At 47.5% G+C, this 19,627-nt stretch overlaps 1 protein-coding gene across 1 annotated transcript in view; it reads right to left on the bottom strand.

Moving 5' to 3' along the window:
• Cpxm2 (carboxypeptidase X, M14 family member 2) overlaps positions 1-19,627 on the bottom strand; it is a 116,639-nt gene that overhangs the window by 80,015 nt on the left and 16,997 nt on the right. The window contains exon 3 of the mRNA XM_005351393.2: positions 7,602-7,711. Coding sequence (XP_005351450.1) covers positions 7,602-7,711 — 110 coding nt within the window. The remainder of the gene's footprint in view (positions 1-7,601; positions 7,712-19,627) is intronic.

The following is a 19,627-nucleotide window of genomic DNA, read 5'->3' on the forward strand; positions in this document are numbered from 1 at the left end:
ACCAGAAACCAATAGAGGCTGAGCACCATGAGACTGCGTCAGCTGGACGCAGGATGGGACACACAGAGTCAAACTGCAGAGCTCCAGAACTCCAGGCTCTTCTTTCCAGGAAAAATGTCTCTTGGTTGGGAGAGGTGTGACTCCAGGTGCACGGGCACCAAATCATATGTCTCTGCAAAGCCACGGGTGTGATCAGTGAGACCAGCCTTGTGATCATCACACCAAGCTGAAACTCAATTCAAGGGCAGGCAAGATGATTCAGCAGGGAAAGGTGCTGAGAGCCAAGCCTGATGACTTAAATTCAATCCCCAGGACCTATGTGGTAGAAGGAGAGCAGAAACTCCTGAAAGTTGACCCTGGCCCCACACATATATAATAAATGAATGCAATAATAAGACCTTCGGTTCAGTAGTCCACACCTGACTTCCTGACCCAAGGGCACACACATATTGCTTCAAGTGAGAAAGATCAAATCCCCGTAACTGGACTCCAGTATCTGCTTCAGGATGCACTGGAAGCCCCCTTGAAAGCAGTACCAGAGCACTGGACAGTGCTAGGGGACACATACAGGCACGCTATTCCAGAAAGGAGATATAAAGGGCCAGAGTCATCTCTAACCTGCATGACAAGACAGGGGCCACTGTGTATCAAACACTGTGACTAAACATGTAGAAAGTGGGTAATTGTGATATACCATGCTTTTCTTTGTGTGTGTGTGCGTGCGTGCGTGCGTGCGTGCGTGCGTGCGTGCGTGTGTGTGTGTGGTTTTTCGAGACAGGGTTTCTCTGTAGCTTTGGAGCCTGTCCCAGAACTAGCTCTTGTTGACCAGGCTGGCCTTGAACTCACAGAGATCCGCCTGCCTCTGCCTCTGCCTCCCGAGTGCTGGGATTAAAGGTGTGTGCCACCACTGGTGGCCCAGCAATTCCATGCTTTTCTTATGACCTCAAAACAATGCCCCTTTAAAGGAAGCTCTGATCTGTGGTTGGCTTTCCTACCATTGTAGGAACCATGGTGATATCCAGAGTCAAGACAGACATGCTTTCAGAAGTTCCTGTCCTGTCCTCATGCCACCTGACACGTCGACAGTGGAACGAGTCACTTAGTCAGGCGTACCACCGGTTACCAGCCCCAGCAAAGCTCTTAGAGACTTCAAAGGATGCTTCGGAGATGGGGCAGGTAGTGAGCTTCTGTTAGATGTGCCACCTGAGAACCAGGTGTTGTATAGTATGGGTCTCTAAGCAAAACAGCCTACATCTTTATCCTAGCAGCTGTGCGTGCTTGCAAGAGACTAGCTCAATCCGGTCCGTTGACTATTGGCATTCCCTCAGAGGATCACTGGACCCTCCCCTGAGATGCCAGCACTCCCCTAGTCATTGGTATGTATTTCTTCCCCAATTGCATGTGACCTCACTGGTGCTACAGTTATAAAGGCTGGGGAACGTTAGTGGGGTGGAGGGCTATCTATCTCTGTGGCTGTGAAGAAGCCATAGTCTCTGCTGGGGTAAAGGTTCTCCAGTGCAACTTCTTTGGGGTCCCCCACATCCTGCAAGTATCCCCTCACCCACTGTGCTACTTTGCTTTCTGTTGCTGTGATAAAGCACTACAACCCAAAGTTCCTTGAGGGACACAGTCTACCTTACAGGTTACAGTGTATCACAGAGGGAAGCTAATGTAGATACTCCTGGCAGGAGCTTGAAGCAGAAACCATCAGAGGAATGTTACTTACTAGCTTGCTTCCGCAGGCTCTCACAGCTGCCTTTCTTACATAGCCCAGGCCCACTGCCCAGGGGTGGCACTGCCCACAGTGGACTGGACCCTCTCACATCAATCAGTAATCCAAAAAAAATGACCCACAGACAAATATGATGAAAGCAGGTCCTCGATTCTCAGGTATGTCTAGGTTTATGCAAGTTGACCAAAACAAACTCTGACGCTCATGTTATGTAAGTAAAGCCCAATAAACTCATTAGTTCCCCAGGGCAAATGTCAGTGGAATCCTATTTTGGTTTGTCACTGGGAACTTAAGAAGAGGGGATAGACAGTGTTTACATCTCCTCGGGGAAAGACTCCTTAGCTTACTCCTAAGACAAACCACAGGCAAAGGATCGGAACATATTTTAGAGGCTCGTCTGCAGACTCTTTGAGGCTTACAGTGTTCCTTTCCAGGCAATCTGCGGTTCCTCTGGGGCAAAGGAGACCAGGAACTGTGTCAGTGAGATCACAGCGGGGAAGTCAGTGGAAAAGGTCCAATGAGCCCTGGAGGAACAGTCACTGAGACACTGTGAGTGGCCAAACCTTCCCCATCCTGCCAACTGCTCCTCTTTTTTAAACCTTTGGAATATCTGGTCCCTATGTACTGATGCAGTGGAAGCCCTGTTTCATCATTAAACATTAAAGTTCACAGGAAAAGCTGGCAAAAAGCAAGAGTCATAAGTTGGGCCACAGGGATGCTTTCAAAGTCCTCTGCTTAAAATGAGATGGTTGTTATTTCTGCCACACTGCAGCAGGTGCATCCCGGTGAAGGCTCGCTGTTTGCAAACTCCTGTCCTGTAAAACCCAAGTTCCTGGGGGAAATCCCATTCCAGTCAAGTCATTCCAGAAGTCTGTGTAACTCTCTGTGAACTGAAGCTTCCAGAACAAAAGTCATACCTAGGTTAAAGAGTCTCCAAAGCTGATTAACTGAGTGACACTTCCAGTGATGGTGAGGAGTTGGGATATTGCAGGTCAAACTACCTTGGGCTACCTTCATCCCCCTTAACAGCCATTTGGTGCCCACCTCTGTGTTTGACCTAACATCCTTGTGACTACAGTGTAAATGCCTTTGGATGTACCAATAGACCACCAACCCAAAGGCTGAGGATGCCATCGGACAACATCTGAGACCTATAGCAGAGATGTCCCAGACTGGCTGTAACCTATGTATCTGAAGTCCCTAATGATGTGTTGAAAAGGTGTCTCCATTCATTCCTCTTTTTTTGTCCTGTTACTGTATATATATAAAAAACACCTTCATCAAAGTATTAGCATGTTAGAACACAGCATTGCAGAGAACTTGAATCCCTGTTTATAGCCATTGTCACTCACATTTGGCTCCAGAACAAACTATCTCTATGCTTTGAAGTGAAAACTATTTATTGGCATTGATGCCTGCAACCACAAGACTCAAATCAATAAAAAAATATATATATATAAGCAGTTAAATCTGAGCACAGACAAGGTAATGGCTTTAGACACTTGAGATCAAGCTAGGGAGCTAGCTCAGTTGGTAAAGCATTCATTGTACACAAAAGTATCTAAGTCTGGTCTTCCAAACTCACAAAAAAGCTGGGTACATAACTGTGAACCCAGCACTGGGAAGGAGACCAGCGAGATCTCTTGGGCTAGCTGACTAACCAACCTGGTCACATCACTGAGCTCCGGGTCAGTGCAAAACTCGGTCTCAAAAAAGATGGACAGTACCTGAGGAGCAACACTCAAGGTTGACCTCTGATTTACACACAGACACATGCACAAATGCATGCACACACGCACAACACAACTGTAGGCTTGATCTTTTAAAAGAATCATTTATGATATGTAATAGAAGGTGGGGTGCTGCTGATTTCTGGAGGCCAAAAGAAAACTCACAGAGGAAGTGAGCAAAAATGAAGACAGGACCACTCTAAGCCAAAGGAATAGGAAGAGGAGGACTGTACTGTGCTACACAGCAGCCTCAGCATCCCTCTGCAGAATATGCTCCCATCAGGTGCTGTTACATGGTACAGCACACCATCAGTACCTAGTTAGCCCGCAGATCATTGCTCCCATCTGTGGACTCCAAGAGCCATGGAGCCGAGACATTCAAACACAGACTCTGTGGCTGTGCCGAGTGGGTGTAGCTGTCTGGTCATTGCTCCTTGCATGCAATGCCATACTCACTTACACTGAATTCAGTACTGAGAGCAACCCAGAGGTGGCTGAACATGTTTGGGAGGATGTGGAAAATTATGTAAAAATATATGAAGAACTTGGGTCCCCCGTGACCTTTTCCTTGAAGCAATCCTCCATGGATGTCAAAGAAAGAAAACAATGTGAAACAAATGCCAGTATCAAGTGATGTTGCTCCGTAGTGACCTCACTCCTGTACCTGCCAGCAAGTGTGTCCAGAGAACACCCTGGAAAACAGGACACATTAGGCAGCGAGAGTGTCAGCACAAGGCAGGGACAGCAGAGAGGTAGTGGCTGACTCATCCCTGCAGATGTCACCTAGATCCCCCTAGTTGCCAAGGCAACTTTGTGACATTGTGAGGAACAGCCCTCTGAGATTGCAAGCAGCTTGGATTCATGAGCTGCCTCTCCTGGGAAACCTTAGCTGTGTCTCTCCAAGCTCTGTGTTTACTTTGTGTAAGTCAGGGGAGCCAATGATGGTTCTTGTCTGTGCCATTAGTGTTAAATTAAATAATGCATGAAAATCATCCAGCAAGGTGCTGACAGCTCTTAGAGACGAAGCCACTCTCCCTCTGTCAAGGGCCAAGTGCATCATGAATGCAGTGAGTGAACGGGTCCTTTCCTCCTGTGATTTCTGTGCCAGGTCACAGCAGATGGTCCTCCACCAAGGAGCACATGGGTTCTGATGAATAAGGCTTCTGAGACTTACCAGAGACAATCTCACCTTTATTCCCCCTACCGACCCGCAGCCAGTTTGAGAATTCCCACCTATAAGCCCTGCATGCCGTGGCCTGGATATGTACCTGCAGAGACCTGGGCCGGGAAAGGGCTAGATGAAACTTGTTCAAATCCTGACGCATGAGAAGACGAGCTGAAATGCAACTTCTAATTCTGACACCTTGGTGGTTCTCACACTTAAAATCCCATTAGCTTGACACGCCTACAAAATACTCACATGTGAGACCAGAGATGGCTATTTTTAAATCATAGTTCTAATTGTTGTGTGGGGGTGATGTATTCTTGGAGCGCGGGTTAATTGTGCACCTGGATCTGTCAAATCGTGATGCCTGCGGTGCTGGCTCCGGAAAGCAGGAACTGAAAGGGGGGGGCCTGACCTAGTCAGCGCTTGCCTCTGCAGATGTTATCCAAGCCCACCCATGAGGCTAGGGAGAGGGTTCTGTCTATGTAGCACTTACCACAGAAGCATGAGAACCTGAGTGATTGCTGCTACCACATCGTTTCTAAGTGCTGGGAAGGGAAGAACAAGAGGAATTTCTGGGGCTTGCTGGCCAGCAAGCTTAGCCAATTAATGCATTCTAAGTTCAAAGAAATACCCTGTCTCAAAAAAAAAGAATAGATGTATGGAAGAGGGTAGTTGGAGAAGACACTCGGTGTTAACCGCTGACGCTCACACACATGTGCATAGGTACTACTATAAATATATATATGCACGCACACAAGCACATACACAAAGCATGCTTGTGTGCTGTGGGCCATGTTCTACCCTCCCTGGTCAACCCCAGAAAGAGGTTGCATCATGGCCTGATTGCGAATTGTCCCTTGTAGGTTCATGTATTTGAATATCTGATCTCCAGCTGGTGCTGCCGAAGAAGAGATTATGGAAGCATTTGGAAGTTATAGGCCAACCCAGTTTCCCGTCCTCTCCACTCCTGGATCCACCAAGATGTGAACGGGCATGAGCAAGTACCCACTGCCGTGGACTGAATCCTTCCAGCTGCATGCCTTCCCCACCATGATGAACCCTATGCTCTAAATAGTGAAATCAAAATAAGTCTTCTCCTTTAAGGGTTCGAGCAGCAACTCCGCTCTGTAACGTCGTTTCTAGAGGTGCCCTCATTAGAAGGAAGGCTCCTGGGTAAACAAGTTAGCACGGCAGAGACAAATCCCCACGCAGACAAACAACACTGATGTGATGTCCAGCCCCCTCCTTTCTCCTTCCTCATGACAGGCATCAGAGTGAGCCTCTGCCCACGTGTTTATGGAGGGGAGCTTGCTGTGTCCTGGGCTACACCTCCCATGCATGAAAGACAAAGTAGACAGGTAAAGACTGCCCCTCCAAGGGGCTGGATGTATAGCCCAGAGATGGCAAGACAAGGCCATATTCTCACCACACTTCACCAAGTCTCTGGTGACATCCTCTCTGCCCCCTCCACCATGTATTATGGGTGCAGTTCTGAACTCTGGGGGGGTCACATGTAGAAGACAAGGTCCCCTTCGTGTGGGGCTCATGCTCAAGGAGTGGGCTCATAAACAAAACCGCGATGGCTCATTTGATTGATACTGTGAGGGGACCTAGAATCACCTAGGAACCGAGCTCTGGGCAAGCCTGTGAAGGAGTAGATGAAGTGTGGTGGGAAGAGTCACCCTAAATGTAGACAGCACTGTGCTGTGGACTGAGGTTCTGGGCTGGATAAAAATGAGAAAGATACGGGACACCGACATCCATCTCTTTGTCCCTGAGTGTGGACTGCTGGTTACCAGCTACCTCAAGCACCTATTTCCACACCCTTCCCATGGCTCTACCCTTGAACCACGAGCAGAAAATCCCCCTGAAGCTGCCATTGCCAGGCATTTGGTCACAGCAAAAAAAATAAGTAACTTCTGCACCAAGAAAAAGTTGCAGCTGCTTCCTCAGAGGTCTAGAGTCCGTCATAGGGGGCCTGGGACCCTTGGAGATTCAGCATGATCTCCCCTAGTCAACCACTGAGAGTTCACCTTTACCCTTTTATAACACACAGGAGGGCTTTGTCTCGGTGTGGTGTGTCTTCCGCCACTCTCTTGTCTCCACATCCCACTGTTTCTTAACGGCTGTTGGTTTTTAAAGAAGCTTCAGAAAACCTGATAATTAGGGGGTGCTCTAAAAGAAAAGGATAGAATCAGAAGAGGGGTGTCCAGGGTTACACATAAGAAAGGCCCAGCCCACCAAGCCAAGATCCAGATGGCAGCTGCCACAGGCCTGGCTTTCCCTCAAACCTGCAAAAACACAGTCCTACCTACACCCTGACTGAGCCAAGTGCTCCACCTGAGTGTAAGAGAACAGCCGTACACCGTCACAGAAGCTGAATCCTACAGCAATGAGGGGGCCCATCCCGTGGCTCGGCATGATTGCCGCAGGGCCTTCCCTTCAGACAAGGTAACCAGCCAGTGGTTACAATTTGAGTGGTTTGTGGAGTAAGCAGGGGAAGCTCAGCAGAGAGACTAGAAAGTACTACGGGTCAAGATCACAGTAGAACCTCAGAGAGGTGGCCACATGTGATGTTCCCTGTGAGCCAGTGGGGTTCTAGAGAAGAGCCTGAATGATGTGGGCAGGCCTGGTGGTTACCAAGGAGGAGAAAGAAGATGAGGCTGCCCCCCTGCTGTGTGGTGGACATCTCTGCCATGTCCACACCTGTGGGCATTCTTTATTCTGCTTTTGCCATTTCTAGACAGAGGACACCCAAAGGGAAGTCCTCACCTCATGTGTCCTGCCATCTGTCTCTGGAGAAGCCCCATCCTCTGCACACAGGCCCACTCTACAGTGCCCCCTCACCTTGAGAAGCAGCTAGCACTCTTCAAATGCCACGTATCACCAACCCAAGCTCAGGGGGCGCCCTCCCTGTGCCTGTGACCCGAGCACTCAGCAGTGTGACCGGAATGGGCGGAGAGGCTAGTACCTGGATGTTGAGTCTCCCACGATGCGCTCCCAGGCCGTACCGCTTTGCTGTGGAGGCATGCAGCTGGAAGTCCGTGATTTTTAATGTTTCCAGACCCAGAGGCGGGCAACCTGGGAAGGACAGGGCTCGTAAGAAACAAAGATGGATATCAGAAGAAATGAGTGTTTGCTTTTCAGAGGCGGCCATGTGCTTTCTTCCCCCAGTGAGTCCTTAAACCACTGGCATGGCCCCCTTGCCCTGGCACATCCTGGGTTTCAGACAGATTAGGTCAACACCACTGTCAGTGGCTCCCCAATTCTGTCACCAGCATTTGCTTTCTGAATATTTGGGCTCCGAGATTCCTTCTCTTCTGCTGGCCTTGCTGCCCCTTGATGCCATTTGCAATTAAGGCCACTTCCATGAGACTAGGCCAAGACAATGGCACTGGGTAGGAATCTAACAATCCCATGCTCAAGCTCTGCAAATTAATCAGGACTAGTCAATTCTGCTTGGGCACCTCTGGCCTCTGTTGTGCATGGTAACGAGCTGTGCAGCATAAATAGAAACCTCCTATCGTCTTTTTTCCTGGAGAAAATAGGTAGCGGTGAGAACAGTTCCTGAGCGCAGCTTGATCTTGGAATAAATGCCAGCCAATGACTGCAAGTCTATAGATCACTATCCCTATACATAACAATATTGATGGCAGCCGGGGCTGGACCCCAGGTCTCCTAGGCTGGGCTCCTCTCTCTCACCCACTAACCTGCCATCATGTCCCACTGGGGGCTGGTAGTGACAAAACATCACAGGGGAGTCTCCTCTTTACCATCTGACTTGGAGAAGAAAAACAGCTCTCCAGTAGGTGTGAACCAAGTCTGTTTCCAGACTTAGAACTGGAAACGTCAGATGGCAACTTCTTCAACCATCAGAGGACACAGTCATTGGGGGACCGGAAGTGTCCTGGAATTGAGGGCATGTTGCAAGCATGTCTGCCCACTAGGCCCTGCTCGCCTCACATTGGAGAGGTCTAATGAGAATACAGGGGCTCTGCCGGTATCCGGACGGGAAGATCCACTTTGGCATTGCAGGTGGGCAAGGTCAGATCTGCCAGGAACCAAGACACCACAGAGCCCTCCCTTAACCTCTCAAAAGTGGAAACCAGTGCATTGAGAACCTGAGACAAGTCACCGAGAGGTACCAGCTGCCAGCAGAGCTGCCCAATGGAGTTAGCCTTCAGAATCTCATCTCCAGGTTGGTGGTACATAACACTGTGTATTCTGGGGTCTGCTGTCACCCTCTAGAAAGCTTCCTGGGTTGGTAATTGATATTAGCCATCTACTCAGCCCCCACCATAGTGCGGGGGAGCATAATCAGGTGAATATTGCTGCCCGCCCCCGACACACTGCAGGAAGACAGGTCAACTTGCAATGTTAGTGTTCCATAGATTCCCAGGAAGAATCTTGTAGCTGGGGGCTGGGAAGTCACGTACGGATAGAGCATTAGTGAAGGAATGTGAAGTGAGGGAGAACAGCATTCAGAAGAGAGAGGTGTGAGCAGAGGTCGCACAGTGACTGGGGGTGTGCAATGAATTTAGACGGCACGTGAGAAGGCCAGGGACATGACTGATGCCAGGCAGTCTTTGGCGACCCTTTCAGTGAGTGAGGACGAGGCTCACTTCCCAAGGCCACTCAAGGTCAACAGTTACCATGAACCCCCTGCTTCAGAAGGGCCTGTCCCTCCACCTTCCAGGTCTGGAGGGCACAGGAGTCTGACTCACATGCGTGGCAGGGTTTTGATACCAAGTGTTAAGTGAGTAATTATCCATCTTGCCTGCCAGGAATTGATGATGCTCACGTCTTATAACTGAGTAAGGCTGTCCCACAGCCTCTTCTGAAATCCATAATGCTCTCCTTCTACGATGGGCATCACTGTGGACCTTCTTGGGCCACCAAAGTAGTAGTCTACCCTGCCTCTCAGGCCCAGCAGCCATGAAGCACAACCCCTTGAGCTCAGAATATAAACCCATTACCTCTCCTGTTACAAGGGCTGGTAACATGGGCCTGTACCCTCCCTGCTGTAGTTTCAGGACAAGAAACACCCTCTCTCAGACGCTGCCCTGGGCTCACAGACCCAGTATTCTCTTGTAGCCATCACAGGCTGTGTTCAGAATTCAGGCAAGGTTTGGGGATAGCACTCACTGACTTACAAGGGCCACTGGAATCAGGGTTATCTGAGAGCTTGCCACTTAAAGCGTGACTGGGATTTGAGTTCAAGGGTGTCTAAACTGATGTGCCTGCCTCCCAGTTCTGATATTTTCCCCTCTGCTCCTACCTGCTATTGGATCCTTGAACTTCCACTGGTCATCCAGTCTCAACCTGTCATGCTTCAGACACTGGCAGCATCCTCAGCCTGTGCTGAGAGGCCCCATACCTCTGGGTCCTGGCACGGACCTGATCACTGGCAATTGGGCTCTGTGGATAATCCATGTGTTCTGGGTATGACCTCTGCTAAGCTGAACTCCTAATTTAGTTTCTGACCCCAAAGGACCAAGCCATCAAAGACCAGACGTGGGGCGGGGGGGGGGGGGGTCAACCCTAATTCAGTCCCTCCACATGTGAGTGCTAAGATATGCGATATCTCCATATAATCAGGTCAGAAAAGCAAACAGTATCCACAGCCGTTTGTGATACCGTTTCAGGGCCATGCAGACATCATTCCAGCCTCCGCTCAACAGAACATACAGAAGAATTTCATTGCCTCATCTGGCCCTGCAACCTCCACTTCTGTCATTTCTAGTCAGACAGGCAGATGCACAGGTAGACAGCCAGATGGACAGATAGCTCGTGACAACAATGCCTGCTATTCAAAGCCTGTCTCCTGGGAAAAGAAAACATCTCATGCACATATAAATATTTTAGTTCCAAAAGGAAACACTTGAATAAAGCTAAATATCTATTTAAATTGCTTCCCTGGTAAAAAAAAAAAATCCCATTAAGGTATATAAGATACGGAAAGAAGTGCCCATAAGTGGGGTATTTCATGGATACACATCCCACACTGACTCTAATGTTCAATGCCTGCCCTCTGGAAGGGCCTAGGCCATCGTGTGCCCAGGGAAACAGTGGAGTTTCACACGGGTGGCATCTACTCTTGCCCACACCTACAAGGGCGTCACAGAAGAAACAAAATGTTCTGCTCTCTTCATCCATAGAATTGCTGGGCAGTGACTTTGGTGGGAACCCAGATAAATGTATGGGCTCAGTCAGTTCATATATACTGTCTTCCATGATCCCAGCACCCTGACACTTTTTCCTTTATTGTAGGGTGCTATCTTTAGCTGATCTTGTTTTGTTTGGAAGCCCTTCCCATCCTCCATGTAGGAGTAGCTAGTGGTGGATCCACCCCAGGAGAGCACAATGTCCCTGAGAGGTAAAGATGAAGATATAGACCACGTGGATTAGTAAGTGTTGTTTGAGTGAAGGCGGCACCTCATTTAAACAAGGAAGGATCACTATATGGACAGGAGGGACGGGATAGGACAGGACCAGAGCTCCCATCAGCCGGGTAGCACAAGCTCGGTGCTGACAGAGGAACTGACTCTAAGGGTGTCTCCAGAGTCTCCACCCAGCCACCTGCCTGGCACCAGGACTTGACTGGTATCAGCAAAGAAAGTGTAACTGAGGCTAACCACAGTTCACAGCCACCACAGTGCCTGGGACAAGTGCGTGGCATCTCCTGTCCAGTGCTGAGGGTGAAGCTGGAGGAGTCACAGAGATGGAGCAAGGCAGTCAGCCTCATTCAGGATCTTTCTATGTCAACAATTATCCACTCTTATCTTTTCCTCTGACTACCTCACGCTTTACCTCCCATCAACAATTACTGTAACTCCCTTCCCGAGGTTTCCAGGGGGAGATGGTCTGGTGGCGACTGGCTACCTGCTTGACACAGAACAATGTGTTCTTCAGTGTGTGATGCTATGGGTGGGGCTCAAGAAAAACAGCACCTGCTAAAGCGGCTATAAGGGCCCCACTTCTCCAAACAAGATTTTAAGACATATTTTAGAGCCAGTGAGATGGCTCCCCAGGTAAAGGTACTCGCCACCATGCCTGACAGCCTGAGTTCCATACCAGGGACGCTGGAAGGAGAAGAGGACCAATTGCTACAACGTTATTCTCTGGACCCTCCTGTGCACTGTGGCATGCAATGTCCCCCCAACAGACAGACAGACAGACAGACAGACAGACACACACACACACACACACACACACACACACACACACTCAACGTAAAACTTATAAACATGTTAGATTTAATAAAAGCTTAAATGTAGTAGTTTAAGGAGAAACTGTTCTCCTGCATTCCTTTATACAAAGACCAGTAAAGCAACAACTTCAGATTATAGTTACAAAGTCACGCCTTTCCTGGTGAAAGTTCCTAGGTCCATTTTAATATGAATACTGGTTTACATGGGAATGCCCTATAAAAAAAGGAAGATGCTTATACTAAAGATGAAAAGGTAAGAGGGAAATTACCTTTTGAATTTAGACTTCAAATTAATTCAAACTATAGGATACTAAAATATCTTCCACACCGTATTGTTGTGGGAACTCATTCCACCAATAGCCTTGGGGTACCAGCCTTAGGGCATGGCTTCTTGTCTGCTGATGTGACCACTTAAGAGGAGAAGGGAGGAGGAGAGAGGGGTGGAGGGGAAAAGAGAGAAAAAGAGAGGAAAAGAGAGAAGAGGAGGGGAAGAGAGAGAAACAGAGAGGGAGAGAGAAAGGTTGCTCGCTCTTTTGGGTGGTGACTCGGTCAGGCAGTGTGAAGCAGCGGGTGGTTGGTTTCCAGCTCCCTTGGAAAAAACAGAAGGACTGTTTTATACAACTGGTTATACCTTGTTCTGTATCTATGAGTCTGTCTCTCCATTGCACTCCTTAATAAAATTGATGTGCATGTATATATAATATTTTTATTTTATTATATATACATATATATACTAAAATTAATAATATATATTTATCCGTGTGGTTCACATTATACTGCATACTTAACCCTGATTAACTTCAGTATTTTTTGCCTGATTCATTTTCCTCCTCTTGATTCCCTGAGAACGTCCTAAAGGTTTTCAGAAGAGCTGGTGGGTGTCAGAATCTGCAGAGAGATCCTCCCACCAGAGCACCTGCAGGGTCCTCTCAACTGGAGAAAAAGATGAGAAAGGTAATTACAGTATCACCCTAAATTTGTTCCCACCCAGGAGAATGGTGGGAGGCTCCATAGAAATGAAGAGAACAGTACAAAGGCTGAACAGCCAGGAGGGTCAGAGAGGAGTTCATGTCGCCACAACATATCATGGGATCTGAGATCCTCAGTGCTGCATAGGGAGACAGGCAGTTCCTCTTTCCTGCGGCCAGAGGGACAAGAATAGGCTAGAGAGGACTACACAGAAAAGGAACAACTGATAGCTCCCCTGGAGCTAACACCCAAGGCCTCTACTGGTCCCTGAGTGCCATTTTCAGGGCCTCAGACTGTGCTCTGGGTTTTGGATTCCAGCCACAGTGAGGAGAGCCACTACAGTAAACCCCAGGACAATAGAACCCTAGGAAAGCCCATAGCACAAACGGACACCTCCACCTCCTTAAGATCAGAAATGTAAAAAAGCAGAGAAGAGACACGGTCGCAGTTTCAGCTACTGTCCTTAGCCTGTCTGCAGCTGTGGGAGATGACCCAGTGGTGACTCACGCAGACAGGGAGCTGACTGAAAAGAAATCATAAACTTGTTACCAGCTAAACTACCCATCAACAGCCAAGTGAATCAGGGGCACTTTCAGACATATGAATCCTTGGGAAACGTACCTGTTACTACTGGCTGGGCACTGTAGGATAAATATTAGAGTTAAATGGGCACAATGATGTTTAAACCCTGGAGCGGATGAGACTGAGAAGCCAGCTAACCAAAAGGTTCTAAACGGGAGGCAAAGCGGGTGTTACAGTGCCTTCGCTTTACACTGTCAGGGAAATACTGGCCCTACCAGTCACTTTCTAACAAGGAGGGCTGTCCTTCAAGAAACACTACAGAGAAAGACAGAAATGCGGTTTCACTGGTGTTAGGTAACAGGGAGAAACAGTGTTTCCAAGCAACCAATCTTGCAAGTATTTGTAGCCAGTAGTTTAAAAAAAAAAAGCAAAAAAAACAAAACAAAAAAAAAAAACCCTCTGTGTTGAGCCATATATTTATTAGATCGCCAAACTATGAGGTAATTACTACATACTGGGAATTCAGATGTGCAACAATTGAGTGCTTGCCTATCAGGCATGAAACCCCGAGTTTGATCCCCAGCACTGCATAAAACCATAAAAAAAAAAAACCTTGGAATGCTAGCTAACACCTATAATCTCAATGAGTTTGAGTATGAGGCCAACCAGGGCTACATGAGATTTGGCTTTTAAAAAAAAAAAAATCTTGAAATAAACAGGAAAGTCATCCACAGCCCTTTTTGTCTCCTTAGCATCTCAGTGTTCTGGTAAACCTTGCTCGCTTCATGACCACACTATAGCAAGGACCTATTCCCCCAACCAATCCATGCCCTGGGCCAGTAGCCACACCCACTTGAGGATAAACACTCTCCTGCCACAAAAACAAGCATGCATGAACCATCAAACTGAGTTTCTCCCACTGTTTAAAACAGGCTCTTATCTGGAGAAGCATGTGGGTGAGAGAACATGGCAAAAAAGTGTGAAAAAAAGTCTCCAGGAAAATATTAATTAGGGATCCATAATGTGGCACAATCTGGAGAAGACAGACAGTCACCAGAGATGAGCCACTTTCTCTTAAGGCCTGTAGCTCCTGGAACACCCTGTGCCAAATGAAGCCCGTCTCCCAGTGTCGCTCTCTCTGTGGGGAGTGAAGACGGGACCCTTTGTCTCATCTCTACTCAGGACACACTTCATTAACTCTGCCCCTTGCTGACATTCTCTGCACAGTGGCCAGAGTACACAATGAAGGACACTACCCTGTCATATCCCCAAGGTCCTTGCCACTACCACCACCAAGCGATGCATGACAGTAAATTTTAATTATCAACTTAACACATCTAGAACAGCGGTTCTCAGACTGTGGGTCGCAATCATTAGGGGGTCACATGTCAGATATCCTTCATTATCAAACATTTACTTTAAGATTCATAACAGTAGCAAAATTATAGTCAAGAAGTAGCCATGAAAATAATTGTATGGTTGGGGTCACCATAACATGATGCACTGTATTGAAGGGTCGCAGCTTTAGGAAGGGTCAGAACCACTGCTCTAGAATTACCTGAGAAAAGACTCTCAAGGAAGGATTGTCTAAATCAGATTGGCTGATGAACAAGACCATAAAGGATTTTCTTAATTGGATTAATTGACATAGAAAGATCCACCCTGAATGTGTGCAAAACCATTTCATTGACTGGGCCCTGAACTGTATCAGAGTGAAAAAAGGCAAGCTAAGCAAGCAGGCATGCATCCTCTCTGCTCTTACCGGGATGTGATGTGACCAGCTACCTAAGGCTTCTACTGTCGTGATAGCCTTACAGTGATGGACTATAACACAGCTTAAATAAAAAGCTTTTCTCCCCTAAGTCGTTTTCAGTGGGGTGTTTTATCACAGCTAGGACACTCTGGGTATCGGTTCTTGAACAAATTCCAAGGCTGCAACGTTATGGTGCAGAGATAACAGGAAACAGATTGCACAGCACATGAATCTTGTAGGCAAAGTCGAGACAGGGTTTCTTTGTATAGCTTTGGTGCCTGTCCCAGAACTAGCTCTTGTAGACCAGGCTGGCCTCGAACTCACAGAGATCCACCTGCCTCTGCCTCCTGAGTGCTGGGATTAAAGATGTGCGCCCCAACTGCTGTCAAGGTCAAATTTTTAAAAGCTTGTTAATCTGTGAGCAATTAGGCTAACGTCCAAGCAACTCCCTAGAAGTCGTCGCCTCTGGGTATCTTGCCACTTAACCTTCACGATGTCCACAAACCATCTTTCCCATAAACAAACTGAGACTTGGAGAGGCCAGACTAACTTCAATAATTACGAAGTATCCAAGTTCAATTTGAAAATCAGCTGTGGCAGGAGATCCCATGTACACTCTTTAAATCCCCCATTTGAGTAGAGAGTTCCAAAATAAAATACCAATGCTTGGGTGGCATTGGGATTCATACCAGGAAAGGTGCCAGAACTGGGGAAGTCATCACTCCTGACAGAGAGGAGCTGTGGAAGCCTGCTGGGGCTGCCTGCTACTACCAAAGCAGAGGGCTTGGAAGATATAGAAGGGAGGCTCCCAGTAATCAGTTTCTAGCTTTCTTGGATTTTTTTTCATTGCTGCCTTTAATCCAATAAGATTCAGTTATGGTATTCTTTCCTTTGCCTTTCTGAACTTGACATTCCCCCAAACCAATGAAGAGTGGAGAGGCGGCTTCCTGTGTGGTGAGGTTGTGTTTGCAGTGGCTCGCTGCCTGCCTCGGACACCAAGAGCTACTCTGAAGGGCGTGGGAGTCTCTAAGGCTCTTGGGGAGGCTCTGGACTAATCTTGGTCTTATCTAATCACCCTCGAAAAGCTCTTTAATACCCGACACTTCAAAGAGAACCCCAAAGATGTGCCCCACTGCACTGCTGGAACAGAAGACTAAATGATCCATCCCAAGAACCAAAATCTTTGGAAGAACCTAGAAAAATGGATACCTGCATTCCACACAGAGACTTGGATCGACGACAGCAGCTGTCAGGAAAGTCTTCTGAGGTCCCAAGAACCTCGAGGGGTCCCCAGAATCTGGCTGGCATCTCTCACACAGTAAAAGAAGTCTAGAGAGTGTCTTTCTCAGGCTATGAGAGTCCAACAAAGGAAACTCTCAGCGAACTGAGAGGCCAGCCCAAGCCTGCAGCCCATAGAGTCTGCCCCAGGAAACTTCAGCCTCACGGGATCTGATCGGGCCACTGACCCTCACCTTGGATGTCCAACTCAGTGGCTGCTTCACCTGGAAAGCTTCCCACACTCCATTCCCAACCTCTCCACTCACCCTACTCATCCTGCTTTGGGGGCAAACACCTTATGAAAGCTTGAGCATCTCAGAGAGATAAGTCTACCTTCCTGAAGAGTCTGGAAGCCTCGTTCACAAGCCAAAATGAGTCTCCATCATAGAATCCCTGACATCTACCACATACTTCCCAAACACATGAGTGATGAGTCTCCGTAGTTGCTGTGGCTGATCCTCACTGCCTCTGCATCGTCATGGGAAATTCCTATTTTTCCTCATACATTGCTAATAAAGACCCCAGAAGGTAATTGCTGGCTCAAAACAGAGTGCTCGTCACCATAGCCATGGTCCACCTACACGACCATTTACTTCACATTTCTATTATAGGAAATATTTCAGCGGGAATACAGGAATACAAGAGGACACTCTATCGGAAGATAGAGATGAACGTCTTCAAGGCCTTGGGGAAGGCAAAAGTAAAATTAAGAGTGATGGAAAAGTACCAACCATCAACGAAACGATTAGTGACTTTTAGTTTGATTTAGGTTTAAGAACATCTGTCATTCAAAAGACACCCTTGGTGGCCTGAAAAGATAAACCAGTGGGAGGAGACAAGCTTTGCTCTGAGTTCCTGACAAAAAGAGAACAAAGAAACCCCTCCCATAAATAAAAACAATGGCGAGGGAAACCGTGGCCTCAGTGGGGTTGAGCAAAATAAGTCACTCTAATGGCAAAGAAGCATTAATCATCAGTCACCAGGAAAGCACCGAGTTAGACCACAACAAAACAGCAGCATATGTCACCAACATGAATAAAACAGAGAAGACGGACAGGACCAAATGTGGGCTATTAAGGAAGAAAAGCAACTGCTGGTGGGAACGCTGATCGTCATAATCAACCTGGAAAATTCTCTGCCCATTTTCTGTGTCCAGTGTTACATGTGTGCATATCCATGTGTACACGTATATGCATGGAAGCTTATGTACACATTTTGGAGACCAGAATTCAAGATAGGGTGTCTTTTCCAGTTGGTCTCTGTCTTAGTTTGCTTTTAGAAAGTCTCTCATCTAACCTGGGTCACTGGCTAGACTGACTGGCCAGTGAGTCAGGGGTCCTCCTGTCACCTCCTTCCCTGTGCTGGGGTAATAATTGTGTGTCTCTATGCCCAGCATCCTTCTTTCCAACATGGAAACCCAAATCAACGTGTGGAGATTATACACTCCAGTGAGTTATATCCTTATGGTCCCATCGTGCCATAGTTTTCTCTATACACATTAGCCCTCAATAATATTTCAGTGGGCTTAGCTTTGCCTAACTACCACATCATAGAAACACCAAACCAGCATCCTTCTTTCCAACATGGAGATACAAACTCAGGTCCTCGTGTTTGCGCAGCAAGCACTTGACCAACTGAGCCATGGTCTTAGGCCCTCCCTAGCAGCTCTTATTGAAGATACTCATTCCCTAGGATAGAGCAACTCTATTGGAGGTACACAGCAAAGACTCGCACAGAAATGATCCCAAGTGCATCCTGTGACAGCCAAAAGTTCAAATCCACACCCATACCTATCATCGGGAGAGTGAGTCCACAGACAGAGATATACAGTCCTGCCATGGGGTACTACAGCCCTGTGAAGATAAACAAGTCAGAATCCACCGCGTATGTAGCAACATGGTTGAGCCTCACAAACATGACAACCAGCAAAAGAAATCAGACACGAGAGTGTCCAGCACGAGGCCACAAAGATTACCAAGTTCAAAACAACGCCTGCTACCTACGATCACAGCCATGTTTAAGGAAAAGCAGGGAGGTTGGCTGCTGGGGCTCAGAGCTGACTTCAGAGGTTCCAGCACAATCCTCTTCTTATAAAGAACAGTTGCATTTTCACACTGTGTGGTGTCCATGACAACCCAAATCAACGTGTGGAGATTATACACTCCAGTGAGTTATATCGTTATGGTCCCATCGTCCCATAGTTTTCTCTATACACATTAGCCCTCAATAATATTTCAGTGGGCTTAGCTTTGCCTAACTACCACATCATAGAAACACCAAACTAGATCTATTTATCCAGTTCAGAAGGAATAAAAGAGATCTCTATGCTGAATGTAAAAAAAAAAAATCAGTCTCCAGGGTTACATAGCATATGATTTCATGTACCTGGTTGTCTTACAATTACAGCATTATGGGGAACAGAGCCGCATTGCCAGGAACCAGGGCTTGAACATGGGGAGAGGAGTGTCTATAAAGAACAGCACATAGAACCTATGAGACAGGAGTGTTCCCAGAAACCACACATGATACAGCTGTACAGTGCTGCGCGCGCGCGCACACACACACACACACACACACACACACACACACACACACACCTGGCAGAATCTGAAGTGATTCCAAGTCAGTTTCTTTTTGTTTTGTTTTGTTTATTTTTTTTTTTAGTTGTTGAAAAAAATTTCTGCCTCCTCCCCGTTTCCCATTTCCCACACATTTCCTCCTCCCACACATCGCCCCTCCCCCCAATCCCCTCCTTCTCTCCCCACTCCCCTCCCCCTCCCCCTACTCTATTCCCCCTCCCTCTCAAGACTGAAGAGCAGTTCAGATTCCCTGCCCTGCGGGAAGTCCAAGGTCCTCCCACTTCTATCCAGGTCCAGGAAGGTGAGCATCCAATCCTGAGTGAGGTATCTCAGACCCAAAAAGATGAACATGGGATGTACTCACTTATAATTGGTTTCTAGCCATAAATAAAGGACATTGAGCATATAATTTGGGATCCTAGAGAAGCTAAATAAGAAGGCAAACATGAAGAAAAACATATAGTTATCTGCCTGGATATGGGAAGTAGACAAGATTGCCGGGCAAAAACTGGGAACTTGGGGGTGAGGTGGCATGGGCTAAGGGGAAATGGGGGGAGAAACGTGAGAAGGGGAGGATGGGGGGAGCTTGGGGGAATGGGATGGTTGGGATAAAGGAAGGGTGGCTACGGGAGCAGAGAACTATATATCCTAATTAAGGGATCCATCTTAGGGTAGACAAGAGACTT

Source organism: Microtus ochrogaster, chromosome 8, assembly GCF_000317375.1.
Source record: "Microtus ochrogaster isolate Prairie Vole_2 chromosome 8, MicOch1.0, whole genome shotgun sequence".
Lineage (NCBI taxonomy): Eukaryota > Metazoa > Chordata > Mammalia > Rodentia > Cricetidae > Microtus > Microtus ochrogaster.